The sequence below is a fragment of the Sciurus carolinensis genome, chromosome 17, assembly GCF_902686445.1.
Source record: "Sciurus carolinensis chromosome 17, mSciCar1.2, whole genome shotgun sequence".
Taxonomy (NCBI): Eukaryota; Metazoa; Chordata; class Mammalia; order Rodentia; family Sciuridae; genus Sciurus; species Sciurus carolinensis.
Genome location: NC_062229.1, coordinates 51469206 through 51488875, shown reverse-complemented (window position 1 = coordinate 51488875; position 19670 = coordinate 51469206). Strand labels below are relative to the sequence as shown.

At 34.0% G+C, this 19670-nt stretch overlaps 1 protein-coding gene across 33 annotated transcripts in view; it reads left to right on the top strand.

The window, feature by feature from the left end:
• Positions 1 to 19670, top strand: part of Slmap (sarcolemma associated protein) — a 147266-nt gene that overhangs the window by 103184 nt on the left and 24412 nt on the right. For 30 of the 33 annotated variants that reach the window (XM_047530320.1, XM_047530322.1, XM_047530311.1 and 27 more), the window contains 3 exons: positions 11513 to 11572; positions 17089 to 17169; positions 17439 to 17498. In XM_047530320.1, the coding sequence (XP_047386276.1) occupies positions 11513 to 11572; positions 17089 to 17169; positions 17439 to 17498 (201 nt within the window). The remainder of the gene's footprint in view (positions 1 to 11512; positions 11573 to 17088; positions 17170 to 17438; positions 17499 to 19670) is intronic. The other 3 variants (XM_047530316.1, XM_047530309.1, XM_047530294.1) reach the window with 1 other exon arrangement.

The following is a 19670-nucleotide window of genomic DNA, read 5'->3' as shown; positions in this document are numbered from 1 at the left end:
CTCTCTAAACAATCTCAGGATTTTTCTGATTACATATTGTCCCTGAAAAAGATTGTTAAACTTTCATTTTTTTAAAGAAAATTTATTTCTCTAAACCAAAACAGGTAATTTATGGCAAAAAAAAAAAAAAAGGAAGGCATTTGATGTGGTTCCCTGCTCATAGTAGGTTAGTTATATCCTTGGTATAGGAAAACTGAAGTGTGAACTAGATGGAGCTAATTTGTTATTTCTTTGTCCTTAGTTTGTCCAGTCTAGGATACATTAGAGAATTGTATTAACTAATTTTATTCTGTTGCAGAAATGTATAACCTTGTGAAGGTCTGCATTATTGTAATTGTAACATACAACCTTTCTTTTGAGGTCCTAAAGCTGTATTTCTCCTTGTGAATTGCTACTCTCTGAAGGGAGAGAAGTTGCTGCCTTGCCGTTGAACACTAATTGTAATTTTCTACTTTTGTTGTATCATGATGTTGGTTCTAATATCAGTTTATTTACCATATTTGTCTTTTTTTAAGGATTTTTTTTGTAGTTATAGATGGACAGAATGCCTTTATTTTGTTTATTTTTATGTGATGCTAAGGATCGAACCTAGTGCCTCACACATGCTAGGCAAGTGTTCTTCCACTGAGCTACAACCCAGCCCCCATATTTGTCTTTGAATGACCTTTTTAGTAACTTCTGCTCATTTTCATTTATGATTAAAATTGGATTAGAGGCATTTTAATGTGGATCTTGATTTGGTCTCTCCCTGGCAGTAATCTAGGCAAATTAACGTCTTTAAACCTCAATTCTCTCATTTACAAAATGGGATGGGAATACTACATCAGAGATTATTATGAAAATTAACTGAGATGGTATTTACTAAGTTCTCTGTAATGCCTGGCATATAGAAATACTTGTTAGCTAGTAGGTAGAAAACATGTGGGTAAGTAGGATCATGGAGAGGTGTTAATAGAAGCATTTTTTGTCAAAATAACTTGTTTTCCTCCTTTTTTACTCTCCATCATCTAACAGTAAAGACAGTTGATCTGTTTTCCCTGCAACCCTCACCACTGCCAGTACCAGAGGACTTCACCAGTGAGCTGTATCTCTAGCCCATTATTTAATTTTTAAAAAAATTTTGACACATCACCTCACTGCATTGCCCAGGCTGGCCTCAAACTTGCAGTCCTCCTGTGTCAGCTTCCCACATCACTGGGATTACAGGCTTGTGCCAATACAGGCATGTGCTTGGCTATCTAACTTTTTGTTGTTCATGTTAAAATAATATTTTTCTCATGATCTAGAGATTATCTCATTTTTAAAATTACCAATATGCATACCTTCTTAAAAATTTAGTCTCAAGCATGTTATTTTGATGTTCTAGTTATAACATTATTGCTTGAAACCCAACTGTGATATTTAGAAATATTTTCAAGTTGGCAGTTACAGCAGCAGATGATCTAGGCCTTTTATATTTACCTACTCTTGTATTCCCTCAAATTGTTTGGGATCCCTAGGTAACTAACATCAGCATCACACAGGCTGTACTGTTTGAATTTATATCTTGCTTTAGCATTTCAGTTAGTTGTAGCTGTCATGTGAGGAAAATGGGTCTTTAGCTTTAAGAATTCACTCTAATCTTGGCACACCTATGCTCTCTTTGAGTACATTGTTTGCCTTGTTCTTCATTTTTATTTTGTGCAGGTAACATAGGACATAATTTCTTTCAACTAAGAAATAAGCTTGGTTCTCTTCTGATTAATTTTTAACAAGATTTAACAGTTTTTGCAACTTAATCACATGTTCTCTGATTAAACTAAATGCTTAGCTGATGGTTCTCAAGTTTAGTCAAACCATTAGTTTTACTCCTTGATAGGTTCCCTATGGAAATGCCTTAGCATATTGTATCAGGTTCAAATTCAAGGATGTTTCTGTCAGCAATATTCACAATAATTCAAAAATGGAAACAACCCCGAAACACCTTCATTAGTCAGATGGATAAATATACTGCAGTCTGTTGGGTGAGAGAAGCCTTACAAATAAGGATACTTGTTGTAGTATTCCATTTATCTGAAATTCAAAACTACTAAAATTATGTTATTTAGTCATGCATATTTGCTCTGAGAATTGTGAGAAAGTAAATACCATAAAAATCAGGATAGTGGTTAAGGAAGATTTGACTGGAAAGGAGAATGTGGAAACCTTTGGAGCTTGGTAAGAAGATTGTGTTTCACAGCTTGGACAGTGGTCACACAGAAATTTGCTTTATAAAAATTTATCTATCTATACTTTTGTGTTTCTTTTTGTATGGTTTTTTTGTTTGTTTGTTTTTGTTTTTGTTTTTGTTTTTTACAGGAAGTACCCACGGTTTTTAAATAGGAGAAAATGAATAATTAGTTCTCTGGAGTGATCTTCACAGAAGGAAATTTTTTGAAAAGAGAAAGCCCTCTGCACTCTCTTTCAATCAAGCTGAGTCAAATAGCTCTTTCAAGCCTCCTGTAGCTATCATTACACAAAAGTTCTCTTTGTGAGACAAAGGCAGAAATCTGGTTCTCAGCTGTTTGGATTGTATATGTTACCATAGTGCTTTTTTAGTACTCCTAAAGCCTTGCGGTCTCTGCTCCACGTTGAGACTCAATGATTAGAGACTTTTCTTTAATGATATATATTTTTAAATGATAGGTATTTTAGAATTCTTTAATTATAGGCTATTAGTGATACATTGAACTTGATAATAACCTTAAATAATTTAATAGTGATAATAGTAGCAGGTAATTATTATTTAGCACTTATTCGCCAGTACTGTTCAAAACTTTTTCATATATAAAATTATTTAATATTCAAGTAATTTCTCAAAGTTTAATTAATTTAAAAATAGATGCCTAGTTGGGTATGGTGGCACATGCCTATAATCCTAGCAGCTCGGGAAGGTGAGGCAGGAGGATTGCAAGTTCTAAGCCAGACTTAGCAACTTAGCTAAGGCCCTGTCTCAAAATAAAATATTAAAAAGGACAGGGCCATAAAGAAAAATAAAATTACGGCATTTGCAGGTAAATGGGTGGAGTTGGACTGAATGTTTTCTTTGATAAGTGAATGTTGATACATAACGGGGGAGGGTGAGGCAAGAATGGAGGAACTTTGGATTGTATAGAGGGAAATGAGGGGGGGAGGAAAGATAATGGAATGAGACAAACATCATTACCCTATGTACATGTATGATTACACAAATGGTGTGACTCTACAGCATGTACAACCAGAGAAACGAAAAGTTGCACCCATTTGTGTACAATGAATTGAAAAAATATTTTAAATTTGAACATATCATATGAACATTAGTATATATTTCATATTTTTAACACAAGTTCTAGTATTTTCCAAAATTAGAGGACCCAGAAAACATTTTCTTAAACTGAATATAAGCATTATTTTGTTTTAAAAAAAGGGGGAGAAGGCTGGGAATTTGCTCAGTGGTTAAGGTCCTTGTGTTTAATTCCTGATACCAAAAAAAAAGCTCAATCTATGCATTCAATAAATATTAATTAGACATCTACAATATATGTACAAGTATTATTTTAGCTATTGGAGCTTTAAAAGTGAATGGGAGGACTGAAGTTGTGACTCAGTGGTAGAGCACTTGCCTAGCATGTGTGAGGCACTGGATTCGATTCTCAGCACCACATATAAATAAATGAATAAAATAAAGGTCCATCAATACCTTAAAAAAATAAATAAATAAATGAGTCAACCAGGCACCATGGCTCACACCTGTAATCCCACCAACTCTGGAGGCTAAGGCAATAAGATTGATTATGAATTTGATTGTGAATTGAGCATTTATGAGACCTTGCTTCAGCGTAAAATAAAAAGGATGTAACTCAGTGGTAAAGCACCTTCAAGTTCATTCACCAGTAAAAAAATAAATAAATAAAATAAATAAACAAAACAGTAAGTGAGGCATAGAAAGCTTTGCATTAATGGAGTTTACATTCTCTTCAAGGGACCAAAGTTAAAAAGCTAATAATATGTTAGGTAGTGGTAAGCCCACTAAAGAAAAATAAAATAATTTTTTTCTTAGTTAATAATTTTGTGACATTCTAACTGCAGCCTAGCTTTTCATTTTCTCTCAATGAAAATAAAAGAATTTAAGGTGATAGGAAACAGCAAAGGTAGTATGTAACTGAACAGAAATGAGATTAAGCTGTGTAAATTTTATGTGTCTCTAAAGAATGTGTGTGCATGCCTGTAATCTTAGTTGCTCTGGAGGCTGAGGCAGGACGATCTCAAACTTAGCAAGACAGTGTCTAAAAATAAAATGTATAAAAGGACTGGGGATGTAGCTCAGGGGAGGATGTTTACCTAGCATGCACAAGGCCTTCAGTCCAATCCCCAGTACCACACACAAAGAAAGAAAGAAACCATGTGATAACCTAAGAGTGAGATCATAGAGTTTTAGAACACCACAAACACCTTTTTAAAATAAAAGACCAGATAGTAAATATTTAGGTTTTGCAGGCTACAGGGTTTTTGTTGAACTACTAAACTCTGCCATCGTAATATGTAAATGAATGAACTTGCCATGTTTCCACAAATCTTTATTTACTAAATGGGTAGCAGGTTGGATTTGGCTTGTGGGACTGTAATTAGCCGTCCTCTGGGCAGAGCATATGAAGTTTGTACATTATGGTAAGGACTTCAGGTTTTGTTTTAAAGGTTGGCGAAAGTTTTGAGCAATAAATTACAGTTTTCTGATGTGTTTTTATAAGCTGATCCTTAGATCTTTAGTATACTATAGAACAACTAGAAGAGTTTTCAAAGTCTGTGTTTATACTGTTTTATTATTATGTTTGAGAGTTAGTAATTTGTTACTATTATGTGCCAGATCTGTGTTGGGAATTAAGTTATTGATAATATACCTCCCTACTTTGACTAAACCCTAAATTCCTAGATTTATCACATTTGTCTTTGTAATCCTTGGGAAGTTACTAGTACCATGCCTGTTGCAAACTAAATATTTAAAGGGATTAGTACACTTCCTCAGGGAAAGGTAGACATAATATAATGAGTAGTTGCAGTATACCTTCATATAGATATGAATATGTGGAGAGGAGAGATAGCAAAACCGTTTAGATGATAAGAGAAGCGAAAATCAGTTTTAGACATGGTGAAAATAAGCCTCTATGGGGTTTTGGAAGAGGATATTTGGATAGTAGTTGGGCATGTAGGGTTCTGGAACCTTAGTGCTAGATTTGGCATCAACATTTAGAAATTATTCAAATGTAGCAAGTAGTCAGAGCCATTAGAAAGGAGTTTGTTTTGTTCTGACAGAACTTTTGAAGATTAACACACATTTAGATTATAATCAGGGAGAAGAAAGTCAATGAAAGGCAGAGAAGAAAGTAATGAGAAAGCACATAGGAGGAGGAGGAGTAGCCTGAAATTTAAAGGAGTAAAGTTTGAAAAAAGAGTTAAGAAACTTTAGATTAAATTTGGTCAGTGGGCCCATCTATAACAAAAAACTATTCAGGATATAAGGTCATGAGGACAAAGAGAAAAGACTGCAGTAGAAAATAGATGTCAACACAAATTTGGAAGATATAAAACAGATAATTTACTAATAAGAGATACAGGTTTCTAAACTTTATTTTTTTTAATGGCCTAAAGAATGGTGAAGAAAAAGGGGGAAAAAAGTTAAACCTATGGCTTAGTTATCAGTGGTACTAGTACCTCCAAGGAAGGGCAGGAGTACATGGTGATACTTAAATCAAGGTTGAAAATTTATACAAGGAATGGTTTGAGCCTCATTTTCCTTACCCCACTATGTGCAGACAGGCAAGATTCCTTGCACAAAAAGACCTGAAATTTGCTGTCTGGAACTGAAACAGAGAATCTGTAGATTGGGGTACTTCAAATGTTGCTGAGGGTAGGATGGCATGAGCACCTTAGTGGGGGGAAAAAGTGGGAGAAATAAATGAAACCCTCTGCAGGAAATCAGAATGCTCAGGACCAAGTTTATGCTCCTCAGAAAGGTAGTTAGAAGATTCTACTCCAGAGAAACTCATCAAAGACCAAATGTTTCTAAACTATATCTTTTCCAAGGACATTTAAAGATTTCCCCATAAATTGCCACCGTGTCACCACCGTGTCACCTAACAGGTAGTAAGCCTACTCATGCATATTGAAATATTGAACTGTGTCAGTTTTTTTTTTTTTCCCCGGTGATGGTGCCGGGGATTGAACCCAGGACCTTGTGCATACAAGGCAAGCATTCTACCAACTGAGCTGTATTCCCACCCCTGGGTCAGCTTTTTATTGCTTCACCCTTCAATATAAAGAGATAGCCAAGATGACCAGACTCTTGAGGAAATTCTCTATTGAGGAAAACAGAGATAAAAAACAAACAAACAAAATGTGACTAGGGAAGAAACCGGAAACAAGAATCAGAAAAAAAACTCTTTTAAAAAAATTAATTTCAGAAAGATAAATGTTTCATGGACGAAACAAGATAAAAATATTATGTATGTATGTATACATTTGTGTGGTAATGGGGATGGAACCCAGGGCCCTTTTGTATGCTGGGCAAGAGATCTGCTAGGCACTGAGCTACATTTCTACCCCTTTTTAATTTTATTTTGAGACAGATTCTCACTAAGTTGCCCAGGCTAGCCTCATGCTTGGCATACTCCTGCTTCAGCCTCTAACATAGCTGGAATTAAAGGTGTGTGCCACCACACCTGGCTGAGGTGATGTAATTTTTTTGAAGGAACAAGTACAAGTTAAATTTTTAAAAAGTAAAAATGTAACCAGATACAGTGGCACATTACTATGATTCTAGTAACTTGGGAGGCTGAGGCAGGAGAATCATAAGTTCAAAGCCAGGCTCAGCAACTTAGTGAGACCCTGTCTCAAAATGAACAATAAAAAGACTAGGAATAGGATGTAGCTCAGTAGTAAAGCGCCTCTGAGTTCAAAACCTAGTGCCAAAAAGAAGGAGGAGAAGGAGAGGGAGGGGGAGGAAGAAGATAAAGGAGAAAAATTGTGATATTAGATTTTTTTTAATCACAAGGGTTATGTAGGAGAAAATAGAGGCAATATTCCAGAAAATAAATAAAATGACAAACTTTTTTTTCTTTAAAAAAAAGGGGAGAAGTATAAGAAAATTCACCATAATTGAAAGTTACAGCTTGTAAACTAAAAAGATGCCCTGAATGCCTAGCACAATGTATTTTTAGAGATCATAAACTAAGCCTGCCACAAAAAGTCATACACTTTATTATTCTATTTATATGAAATATCCAGGATAGGTAAATCCATAGAAATGGAAAGCAGATGGGTCACTTCCAGGGCCTGGAGAGGTGCAGTGAAGAATACGTGATTAATGAGTATGGGACTTCTTTTGAATGATAAAAATGTTTTAGATCTAAACAGAGATGGTGGTTGCACAGCTTCATGAATGTACTAAATGCTACTGAATTGATCCTTTAAAATGGTCATGGTAGGCGAATTTCATCTCAATTAAGGGGGGGGGAAAAGGCCATATACTGAGTAATTAGATATTTAGAGCACCCAGGATAGAGGGAAAATTGAGAAAACTCCCAGAGAAAAACAAAGGCTCTCATTAATCATAATAAGCCTAATTATAATTTAGTAGCAAGTAAGCTCTGGGATCCCTTTTTTCCCCTTCTCCCCCTTCCCTCCTCTCTAAAACCTGAAATCTTTTTTTTTTTTTTTTTTTTTTTTTTTTTTTTTTTTTCCAAAACCTGATATCTTGGGGAGGAAGGGAAAAAAATAACAGAATGAATCAAACAACATTACCCTATGTAAATTTATGATTATACAAATGGTATGCCTTTACTCCATGTACAAACAGAGAAACAACATGTATCCCATTTGTTTACAATAATAAAAAAAAGGAAAAAAAATGTTTAAGTTTAAATAAAGCAAAACAGACTTGTAATTAGAAAAAAAAAACCTGATATCTTTAAAAAATTTTTTTAATTGTTTTTGTTGTAGATAGATACAATACCTTTTTATTTATTTATTTATTTATTTGGTGCTGAGGATTGAACCCAGTACCTCACACATGCTAATAAGCAAACACTCTACCACTGAGCTACAATACAGCCCCAAAACCTGAAATCTTAATAGCTTAATTTGACAAACATTTCTTACTCATGGTACGTGTGCATGACGGGGACAACACACATTTTCACTCAGGGATCTAGATTGATGGAACTTGCCATCTTATAATGTTACTGTCTTCATGTTTTCAGAGTTCCTATAGTAGAAGGTGAGAGGGGGTAGAATAGTCCCATTCTCTCTTAAGTGCTTTAGCCCAGGCTAGCATGCATTCTAGACTTTCCTCAGTTTTAAGGAGTTGAGACATAAAGTCCTCCTAGGTACTCAGAAAGAACAGTTGGAAGCAGGTAAACTGAACACAAGAAGTCTCTACTATGCATGCATGCTAAAGAATAGGACTCAACCTATCATCAGACTCACCTTCCAGGTAGAAGCTAGAAGACAATATTGTGTAAGAAAGGAAATAAAAGACTTCCAAAAGTCTAAAGAAAATTTTTTCTTATAGAATTATGTCTCATCAAACTGTCAATCAAATAAATGTGAGGCTGGAACATTAATAACATTTGAGGAACAAAGTCACAAAAACTTTTACACTCTGTCCACCTCTTTTCAGGAAATTATTAGATGTGTTACGAAAAACAAGGATAAAACAGGAAAGAAAGATTTAGAATCTAGGAAGTGGGAATTTTGTACAGAATACAACACAGGCTAGAGCAGTAAGATTAAGAGATTGAGCAGGATACAGTGCACATACCTATAATCCCAGCTACTCGGAGGCTGAAGAGGAGGATCCCAAGTTCCACACGAGCCTTGGCAATATAGAGAGACCCTGTTTCAAAATAAAAAGTAGAAACTGCTGGGCATATAGCTCAGTGGTAGAGCTTAGCTCCTGGGTTCAATTTCCAGCAACCCCCCCACACACACACACACAGATTACAAGATTGAGAGAAAGTAGAGATGGATAGATAATGTGATAAAGTACCTGGATATTTGACAGTATCTAGGAATTTTATTGTTTTACTAAAACTTGGATATATTTTTAAAAATCAGTAAAACAAAAAGAATAGTGATTATAGACTAGCAAAATATAATTCTTTTGAGGATAATAGTAAAATGATTCTGTATAAGATTGTCAGTAAGTAATGTCTCAAATGGAAGAGTTTTAAAATCAGTTTTATTATTTAGTAATATAAATGTAAATAACAAAAAAATAACTAAAAGTTAAAAGTTGTTTCTTGTAGGAAGGAAGTGAATTTCAGGAATAGAATAGAGTAGAACAGAGGACAGGTGGGACAGTGTTTTTTGTGTTTTTTTAAAAATATTTCTAGTTGTAGATGGACACAATGTATTTTGTTTATTTAGATTTTTTTTTTTAATGTAGTGTTGGGGGTCGAACCCAGTGCCTTCTAGGCAGGTGCTGTACCACTGAGCCACAACTCCAGCCCCTAGGATAGTGTTTTAGTCAGCTCTTTTGCTGCTGTGATTGAAGGACACAATCATAGAGGAGAAAAGATTTATTTAAGGGCCCATGGTTTCATAGATACTTAGTCCATAGAAGACTGGCTCCACTCCTCAGGGCTTGAGGTGAGGCTGAACATCATGGTGGGAGAGTATGGCAGATGGAAGCTGCTCAGATGGTGATCAGGAAGCAGAGTGAGACTCCACTTTGCCAGATACAAATATATACCCCATAGCCATGCCCTCAATGAAATCACCTCCTCCAGCCACACCCCACCTGCCTCCAGTTACCACTCAGTTAATTTCATCGGGGATTAATTCTCTGATTATGTTAAGGCTGTAACCCAATCATTTCTCCTCCAAACTGTATTGTCTCTCACGAGAGCTTTTGGGGGGACACCACATCTAAACCATAACAGACAGCCTACATTTTACTTGTAGGACTTTTTAAATTATCTAACTCTTTTACTTTGAATTCTTGTTTTTAAGAAAACAGGGACAAATAGTCGGTAAGAAATGAAAGTTATGTGAAGTAGCTATGGTCTATAGCAGACAAAAGTTTGTAGTGGTTTCAGTGACTGAATGGTAGGTATGGACTGAGTTGCAGTTGGTTGAATAGTAAAAGACTAGAACAGTTATTTCACGTACTGCAAAAGTTGATTGAAGATGCTGGGTTCAGTAGCACACATCTGTAATCCCAGTGACTTGAGAGGCTAAAGCAGGTGGGTCACAAGTTTGAGGCCAGATTTGGCATCTCAAAATACAAAATAAAAAGGACTGGAGGTAGCCAGCACAGTGCTGCTCACCTGTAATCCCAACAACTCAGGAGACTGAGACAGGAGAATTGCAAGTTTAAGGCTAGCAATTTAGCAAGACCCTGTCTCAAAATACAAAATAAAAAGGGCTACGGATATTACTCAGAGGTGAAGCAACCCTGAGTTTAACCCCCAGTACTACTTTTTTTAAAAAAAGAGTAAATTAGTAAATTGAAGGAGATCAGCTGGCATATGGAATTTTAAAAAGGGATATTCAAAATAGTTATTCTCTTCAGTAAAATGTAGAATATGAAAGTATGACTTTAAATAAATTTAAAAAGAAGATATATTATACCTTTACTGAGAATCCTCCATAAAACAAAACTTTTTTATTTAAGTTGTAAAATTTTTCATTTTCCTGAAGTATGTTCTGTATAAGCATCTCTGCTGAATTGTATCAGCAAGGAAAAGTAAAGTATTAGTATAATTTTTATTCCTTGTCTTAAGTAAAATAGAACTCTTATTTCAGCTCAGTATCCTTGATTTAAAGAAGGTTGCATTGTTTCCTCTGATTTCTTCATAAAAATATCTAGACTTAACTTTTTTTTTTTTTAGGATTTTAAATATTTATTTTAGAGAATAGTATAGTTAGACTGGACTTGATTTCAACTAGGAATAAACCAATAATTAAATCCTGTTTCAAGTGGAAAATATAACCTGTCTAGAACCTTTTAAAAATATATCAGTATTATACAAAAACAAACTGATTTATTGCCATCAATAGCAGTTTATTATCTACTAATAACGAGTAGAGGTTAATTTTTTAACCTTCAGAAGCTATGGAAGCAAGGTATTTTTGTGTAGGCCATTTCATAGATTTTAAATGTTCTCACACAAAAAATTGTAAGTACGTGAGGTAAATACATACAGTATTTCAATTTAGTCAATTCACAATGTTTCAATTTAGTCAGTTCACAATGACTTACTTATTAAATAAGGTGAAATCTAATGAAAATAAAATGCAATTGTCTCCCTACCCACAGTTTTCTGCTTTAACCTGATTGTTCTATCATAGTTTAAATTCTCTTAGTTCCCCTTCCAGGTTCTCGTTTTTGTTCAAGCTTGGTCATAGGAGTAATGTTATCATCTTTAAATTTGGTCATGGAATGTGTTACCCTGCCTTGCTCAGGGAAATGCGGCTCCGTTTGGGCTTGGATAGTAACATTTATTTTCTTTGGCAGAGAAGCTGATCGTAGAGGGGCATCTAACCAAAGTGGTAGAAGAAACAAAGCTTTCAAAAGGTTCGTTTCTAGTTTTTCTATGGTTTTTTAGAGTTCTTCGAGATAATGAAGATAGATAATTCTAAAATTTCAAGGTCATAGTACTTTAACCATCAGTTATTTCTTGCAGCTTACAAAATGGCAATCTAGTAACAATATCAGATATCATGTAAAATAGTTGGATTTCTGTTTTAAGAAAGATATCTTGGTTGGGAAGTTTCTTTTAAAGTGGACATGTATGTGTGTTGTTTTTGTTTTTTGAAAGTTAATGCTTGTTATAGATTTCTTCAGGCATTAAAATTGTGTTGTGATCTGTCTCACTTCCAGTATTATTTTCAACTTTGATCTCAAAATTTTAATCAAACACAATGTAAATCTTACATGTTAGGGGAAATGCTTGCAGTTTCACTTGAAGGTTATAGTGCCTTTAAAATTCCATATATTTCCTTTTTTGTTGATTTTTGACATCTCAGTTTGATTTAAACAAAAGTAGTGACTTTTGTCTGTGCAGAATTGTCTTATATTTTGTATTGAATAGTCCAGCAATTGCCCAGAGTAGTTGTTGTATTAATTTTTTCCATTATAGTTGTCAGGCTTACAGAAGAAAAGTGAGTTTTAAAGCATCATTTTGTCAAGTTACTTTTCTGCATAAGGAAATTAGGCAAATAAATCTGTGTGGGATGTACTCATTGTCATAGTAGAACTTCCGTCAGACTTTGCCAGTGTAAAATTTAAAACTAGCAATCCTTTTGGTCAGTTAAAACAATGAATGATAAAAATTTGATACTTAATTTTACTATATTTTGTCATGTTAAAATAAGTGGATTCGTTGGCTTTTTAAAATATCCAAACAGATGTTGTTATTTCAGATATCTGGTAGCTTCTATTCTGAAATTCCTTTCACCACAGATACCTTATATGGAGAAAGAATGCATAGAATATGCATCACTAATATTGTTCTGACAAACAGGCATTGAGTTTCAGAATAACGAACTATTTTTAGTACAAATGGCAATTTATTTCATCTTATTAAAGGGAGATGAGAGCATACTTTAAAATAGCTTTTTACTTCACCACCTAAATACCTATTCAGATTAGTTGGTTGAGTAGCCTGCACTTTGAAGTGGAAGTAAAGCTTGGGGGAGGGGAGGAATCAGTGCTTCTTTAAAGAAAAGTGCCTTGCTGTTTTAGTGCTTCTATTTAATGCATTCTAAATTTCAGTATGTTTGCTTCAAATTTTGTGCCATTATTGAAAAATCTTTGTGCAGTATTGCTGATTTTCTTATGAAATCTGTGTGTAAAATATGCATTGATAGTTTTAAAGAATATGTTTTTGATTCAGCAATTCCACTTCTGGGGTTTTATTTTAAGGAACAAATTGGACAAATGTGTAAGGATATTTGTTTCAGTGTTGTTTTTTGTTTTGCTTTTGGTGCTGGAGATTGAACTCAGGGTGCTCTACTACTAAGCTACTTCCCTAGCCCTTTTCATTTTTTTAAAAATTTTATGAGAGGCTCTCTAAATTGCTGGAGCTGGCCTTTGAACTTACCATCCTCCTGCCTCAGCCACCTGAGTAGCTGGGACTACCAATGACTTGCTCATTGTTATTTTAAAAGGAAAGAAAGGAAACCATAAGAGTCTAATAATAAGGACATTTATTAAATAAATTATGGCAAGTAAGTCCATGCCAGTGAATAAAATTAATCTTTTAAAAATGAAAATATAGGCAGACTTTGTAGCTTGCCTGGCATGTGTGACGCACTGGGTTCAGTTCTCAGCACCACATATAAATAAGTAAAATAAAGGTCCATTGACAACTAAAAAATATTAAAAAAAAAAAAGAAGAAAGAAAATATAAAGATAAATTTTATATACACAGGTATTTTTCTGTCAGTAGTCAACATTTTATTAGCACTTCTCACAGTGCTTTAATCTTTAGAGCAAACTGGATAACTAAAATATATTTTAAATGTTTTCAGTCTGCCTATAAAGCTCTTTTTTAAAAAAATTTGGTTAAATTGTCTCTTTTTTTGAAATGGTTTCTTTGGTGATATTTTTGGTGAAATTTCTTTTTTGCATTGAAAATATCAGTTGCTAGAAATTGACAATTACAAACTGTTACAGTCTTAGTATTTTCCTCTAGAGGTTTCACCTAATGTAGTGTATAATCATAAGTTGTATATGTTTTCTGTTTAAGGGCTAACTCAGTGTAGTCATTACAGTAGCTTTGGAGTAAAAGTAGAAAGAATACACAAAGATAATTTTACCATTAAAAAACTATATGCTTTCAGGCAACTTACTGTGCCTCTTTAAACTTCCATTTCCTCATTTGTAAAATGAAATTTCACTTGTCAGATTGTTGTGGGAATTTGATGAAATCTGCTTATTAAGCAGGAAACACTATTTTCAGTTTTAACAAATGTTAATTCTTTACCCTTCTTTATATTTAACTTTGTTTTCTTTCCAAGTAATGGTTTCAGTGGTACAGGAAATGGTATATGACCAGTAAATTTGTTTTGCCCATCTGTGTTTATATCTACTCAAAGATATCTTTCTTTAGGATTCCCAGTTTGAAAACAGTTTTGGTATCGATTTGGTAGCTTTCTTCCATTTTCTGTATATTGTTGGTATATATCTTATTATCAGTATTGCAGAGATAATCAGTAATGGCTGTGGGTTGTGGGATGGGGAGTGTTACAAGGAATTGAACTTGGGTGCTCTATTCCTGAGCTATATCCTCAGCCCTTTTTAATTTTTATTTTGAGTTGCTGAGTTGCCAGTCTGGCCTCAAACTTTGATCCTCTTGCCTAAACCTCCCAGGTCTCTGAGATTGTAGGCATGTTCTACCATACCTGGTGATTTTTTTTTTTTTTTTTTTTAATACTAGAAAGTTAGGTGCCACCTCATAACTGAAGAATAGATATTTTGAAAATAAGTAAATGCTCTAACTGAAGAATAGATGTTTTGAAAATAAGTAGAAGTCTAACATTCATTTGTTTGATCCTGTGTTTCATTCTTGAATAGAGTTGGTTTGCCTTTATTTAATAACTGTAGTATCAGGCCACAACAATTATTGAATGTCATTTGACTTGCTAAAAACTTGCATTCTTATTCCAAAGTAGATATGTGCCTTCAATCAAGTTCCTTCCTTCCTTCCTTCATCTCTTTCAGCACTGCTCTGTGCATGGAAAATATAACAGTTAATGAAACAGAGAAAAATCTGTGCTCTACATTTTAGTGAGATTTTTTTTATTTTATTTTTTTATTTAATTTATTTTTATTGTAAACAAATGGGATACATGTTGTTTCTGTTCGTACATTAGTGAGATCTTGATGGAAGATTTGGTGCTCCACATTTAAGACAATTTTATATCACAAGCTAATATTCTAAATATAGGACAAAAGTTCCTTCTAAGCCAAAAGAATACTTTTGAAAATATACACTTGCTGTCCTTCAAAGTCAAAATCATAAAATTGCCAAAGATTTTAAAATCAGGGAATAGCCATTTTCCCATCTATTCTTCCAGAATGTTTCTTTTTCTACCCATTTATAGAGATTGGGTGTATAAGCCTATTTTATTTGAGAATGTAACTTTGTGATCAAAACTAGAACATTCAGAAATGTCTGTCAATGGCACACCATAAATGTAACAGAGGTCACAGATTAGGTTCCCATGGGCCTTGATGATCAGTAATTTCACTTCTAATCTAACTTCCCTGTCTCTCAGCAGTTGACTTTTTGACTACAAATGGCAAAAGAGAAAAGAAGCAAAGGTTTTCACAAATTAAACCACAAATTCTAGGGGTATCTTAATATGAAATATCCTTAACAAGTTACATTTTAATATATTAAGTATTTTGACAGTAATGGTGGTTTTAGATGTATTTCTAATTTCTTTCAAAATGAAGAATATCTCTTAATTAGAAAACAATGTATATTCACTACAAAAATGAAATAATATATGACTATATAAAATTAATAAGTGTTCACTATGAACCCTTCTGCATGGGGTTATGTTATACATTCTACTCTTTTACTTAATAGTAATAGCGTATTTGAATATTTTCCATTTCATGGTATACACATTTTATTTTCCCATAATGAACAATACTATATTGAGTATTAATAAACCTTACATATACCATACATAGACTATTGTTTCCTTAGAGTACTAGAGATGAGTTTGCGTGTTTAAAATTTTGATATATTTCCACAAATAGTATAAACACTTAATATTATAAGAAATAATCATATGCTTAGTGAATGTATAATCCCACTAGGGAAATAAGATATATACACACAGATTCAGGCATGGTAGCTCATGCCTATAATCCCAGCAACTCAGGAAACTGAGCAGGAGGATTGCAAGTTTGAGGCCAGCCTCAGCAACTTTCAAAAGACCCTTTCTCAAAAATAAAAGAAAAAGTATGATTAATTGTAAATAAATAAATATGACAGAAAATTAGTAACAAAAAGGAACAGCATCCTGGAGAAATGAAAACTATCTTAGAGATAATGGGGGCTTCAGCTTTATCTCACAGAATGAATAGGCCAAATAAAGAGGATGGCTATTGAGTGTAGGAAAATACTTACTCAAGCAAAAAATTATAAACTATTATGAACTGGTATGCCTAACCCTATAAAGAAACTGGCATCACTCAAGCCAAAGTCCTGTGGGAATTAATTGAGGGACTAATGGCTAAATTCTGCAATGTAAAGTTTGGCTGAGGGCTTGTGGAGAATGAGGAGATGCTAGAGGATTTGGGGCAGAAAAATTGCCTTCTCTGTAAATGCTGTCCTAAAGAATAGCATAGTATATGTGGATATGCCATTACAGGTGAGAATCTGGAGCCTAATTAATTGCCAGTCATCTTTAATAAACTGTTGGCCTTTAATTAGGATTTTTGAGAGCAATTATTTGAAAACTAGACCTATAGTGTCTTCATTGGACCTCGCAGAGTATCCCTTGCAAATAAGTTCTAAACTTTTTAAAAAGTTTTTCCTCAGTGTGAATCATGGTTATGTTTTCTAAAGAAATAGATTGTTATTTTCTTATTCTAAAGGATATTTTATAACAAATATGATTCTTTTAGGTTTTATTATGTGAGTATAAATATTACTAAGGCAGCCTTCTAGCTAGTGTTTTTATATAATAAAGACTTTTCCTTTCATCCTCTTCATACAGTGTCCACATTGTACTGGGAATTTTGCTATATTTGTTGCAGCTCTCTGAATACTTCAACAAAGCTTGCTTCATTATTTTTTCCAGTTGGCAAGTGAACAACAGCCTTGAACAAAAAAGCCCCAGCCCTCTGCATAGTAGACACAATCCACATTATAATTTAAAGTGAGCTACGTGTAATAACCAGCATTCCATTTTGGACTAGGGTGGTGACAAAGTAAGATTCAGTGATCTCAGTTAATTTTAAAATCTCTTCATAATAGTAGATTTTGAGCATTCATACCCTGAAGCTATTTCTTTGATATAAGGTATTTAATTATAACAAGATTTTTACTTTTATGTTTTTCTTGATAGAAAACCAGGCAAGAGCAAAGGAATCTGACTTATCAGATACTCTGAGTCCAAGCAAGGAGAAAAGCAGTGACGACACTACAGGTGAGTTTTAACCTACTGTTTACAAATCTCCAGTTGTTAATAGCAGGTTAGGTACACAGGTGGATGGAGATTTCCAACTTTGTGTTTAGGGAAGAAGTAGTGCTTTCATTGTCAAGTCACTCCCTTAACTCTTAGATATTTCGTTAAAAACTTTTTTGAACTATCTAAATACAGTAGCTGTGTAAATGTGGTTACTTGTTTTGATAATAATAGATTGCTGATAATTCTGAGTGCTCTCTATAATTATCTCTTTTTTCACCTTTCTTTAGACGCCCAGATGGATGAGCAAGACCTAAATGAACCTCTTGCTAAAGTGTCCCTTTTAAAAGGTACTTTAATAGTTTTTATAACATTATAAACCAGGGCATCAGATTCACCTTTCACCAGAAAAATCTGTGCCATATATTGTGTGAAGTTTTAAGTTTTAGTTAAGAGTTTAAAATAGATTCTGTAAAGTAGCAGGAACTAAAATCTAAAGTGTTGATGTTGGTGCCCAGTACTTTAAAAAATTATATTTAACATTTAGAATAATTTGGATCAATTAAGATGATGACGGGCAAAACAGTAAGTGGTAGAACATGAAGTACAACTAAGTGTGTTTCTTACCAGAACTTAGCACTTTTAACATAATAATGATAAGGTAAAAACCTTAACGTTCTAGAATCACCTGTTTGCTGTTTTCCTATGATAGCAGTACAAGTTTCCTAATTTCCCTGGTTCTTGGGGCACTCGTCAAGAAATTTTGGATTGAGAAATTTGAGATATGGCTAAAATAAGCATTGCATGTAATTAACTCTTTTACTTGTCTCACCTCTAAAAAGGAAGTACATTTATTTCTTGATATTTGTTTAGATAAAATGGTAGGAAATAAATCAATATTTATGAAAGTGTCTTTAAAGTACATTGGAGTGCCTTATTGATAAACCTGTGATTGTCAGCACTTAATTCCCTTTTATATTGCCTTATTATACACAAGAAAAATTGACATATAATATCAGCCCAGTGTGTTAAGCATGTCGCAAGTGGTAGACTGACAAGAAGAAACTGGGACCAGAGCAACAGTAATAACCTGAGGAAGTTTCTTTTTGAAGAAGTACCTATTGTTTTGGCTGGGGTATTAAGAGATATCATAGTCAGACCCTGACCTTTAACATTATATTTGAAAGGAGACCTAATTTTACCCTACAGGACCCAGCTGCTGGCCTAGTTGTATTAGTTTGGACCGCCTTCCTTTCTTTTATTCCCCATGGATACTGAAAATTATAAGACTTCCTGTACTATTACCTTTGATTGAATTCCACAACCAGGGAACTTCCTGAAGTCTGCTGGCCCAGGCAGCCAATTGTTCCTAAGTTTGATCATGGTTTCCAACACATTTACTGATCGATACTCTTAGGGGACCTTTGATGTTAATGAGGCATGCTTTTTTCCTAGTGTCATGGTAATAAATATGTTAATGTTTGTACAAGTCCAGAAATCTCATCCCAGAAATGCAGTACTGTTATTGTATAAAATGTTGTTTCTGATACCGAAAAAATATATCAGAACCTGTGGGCATTTGTGGAAACATGGAAAAGCAAGAAGGGAAATGAATGAATAATAAACATCCCGCATACAAAAGGAGCAATTTTTATGGTCTTTTTTTTCTTTATTTTAAGTTGTCGATGGACCTTTATTTTATTTACTTTTATGTGGTGCCTCACACATGCTAGGCAAGCACTCTACCACTGAGCCACAACCCCAGCCCTTTTATGGTCTTTTGTACTACAAAAATTTCCCAGAAATCTTTTTTGCAGCCAAGTACAGTTTAGTTTGTAAGTAGCATTTAGTGCTTTTGTCACTTTTATTTTTGTCAGTCTATTCTACATTTAATTTTAATCCCATTGCCTACCATAATGCCAGTTATTCATTTAAACTTAGTTATTTGATGAATTAATTAATAATAAGCCTCTTACATCTAAGTTATAAAGCCTCAAAAGCGTTAGGAAAGTAACACATTCTAGCCACAGTGCTGTCAATCCTGACTTTGCCATTTATTTGCAGTATGTCATTGGGCAAATTGCTTAACCACTCTGTGCTTTAGCATTTATTTTCCTCATTTATTAGATTGGGAAAAACTGACTTTGTAGAATTATTGTGAGGAGTACATGCAACAATATACATGGACCATATACTATATTGGTAACATAACATGTCAACCACCATAATGAAACACATGATAGTGGTGGTAATGGTTGATAGAACCAGACCTATCTGTTGAAGAACTGAGTAACTCTTCATGAACAGAATAAAATTGTGGGGTTTTAAAATATTTCCTACTTTATCTTTTAGGGAAAAGCAGTTATTGGCAGTGGATATTTCCAATAAATAATGCATTTACTTATCCAGATGATGTCAGGAAAAAATTATTTTTTAATCTGTGAGTGTCACAGGAAAGCTAAAATCTGTTAAAATGACAGATGCAGACTCCCCACAATGTAGCCTTAGGAGTGGTAGAGTGG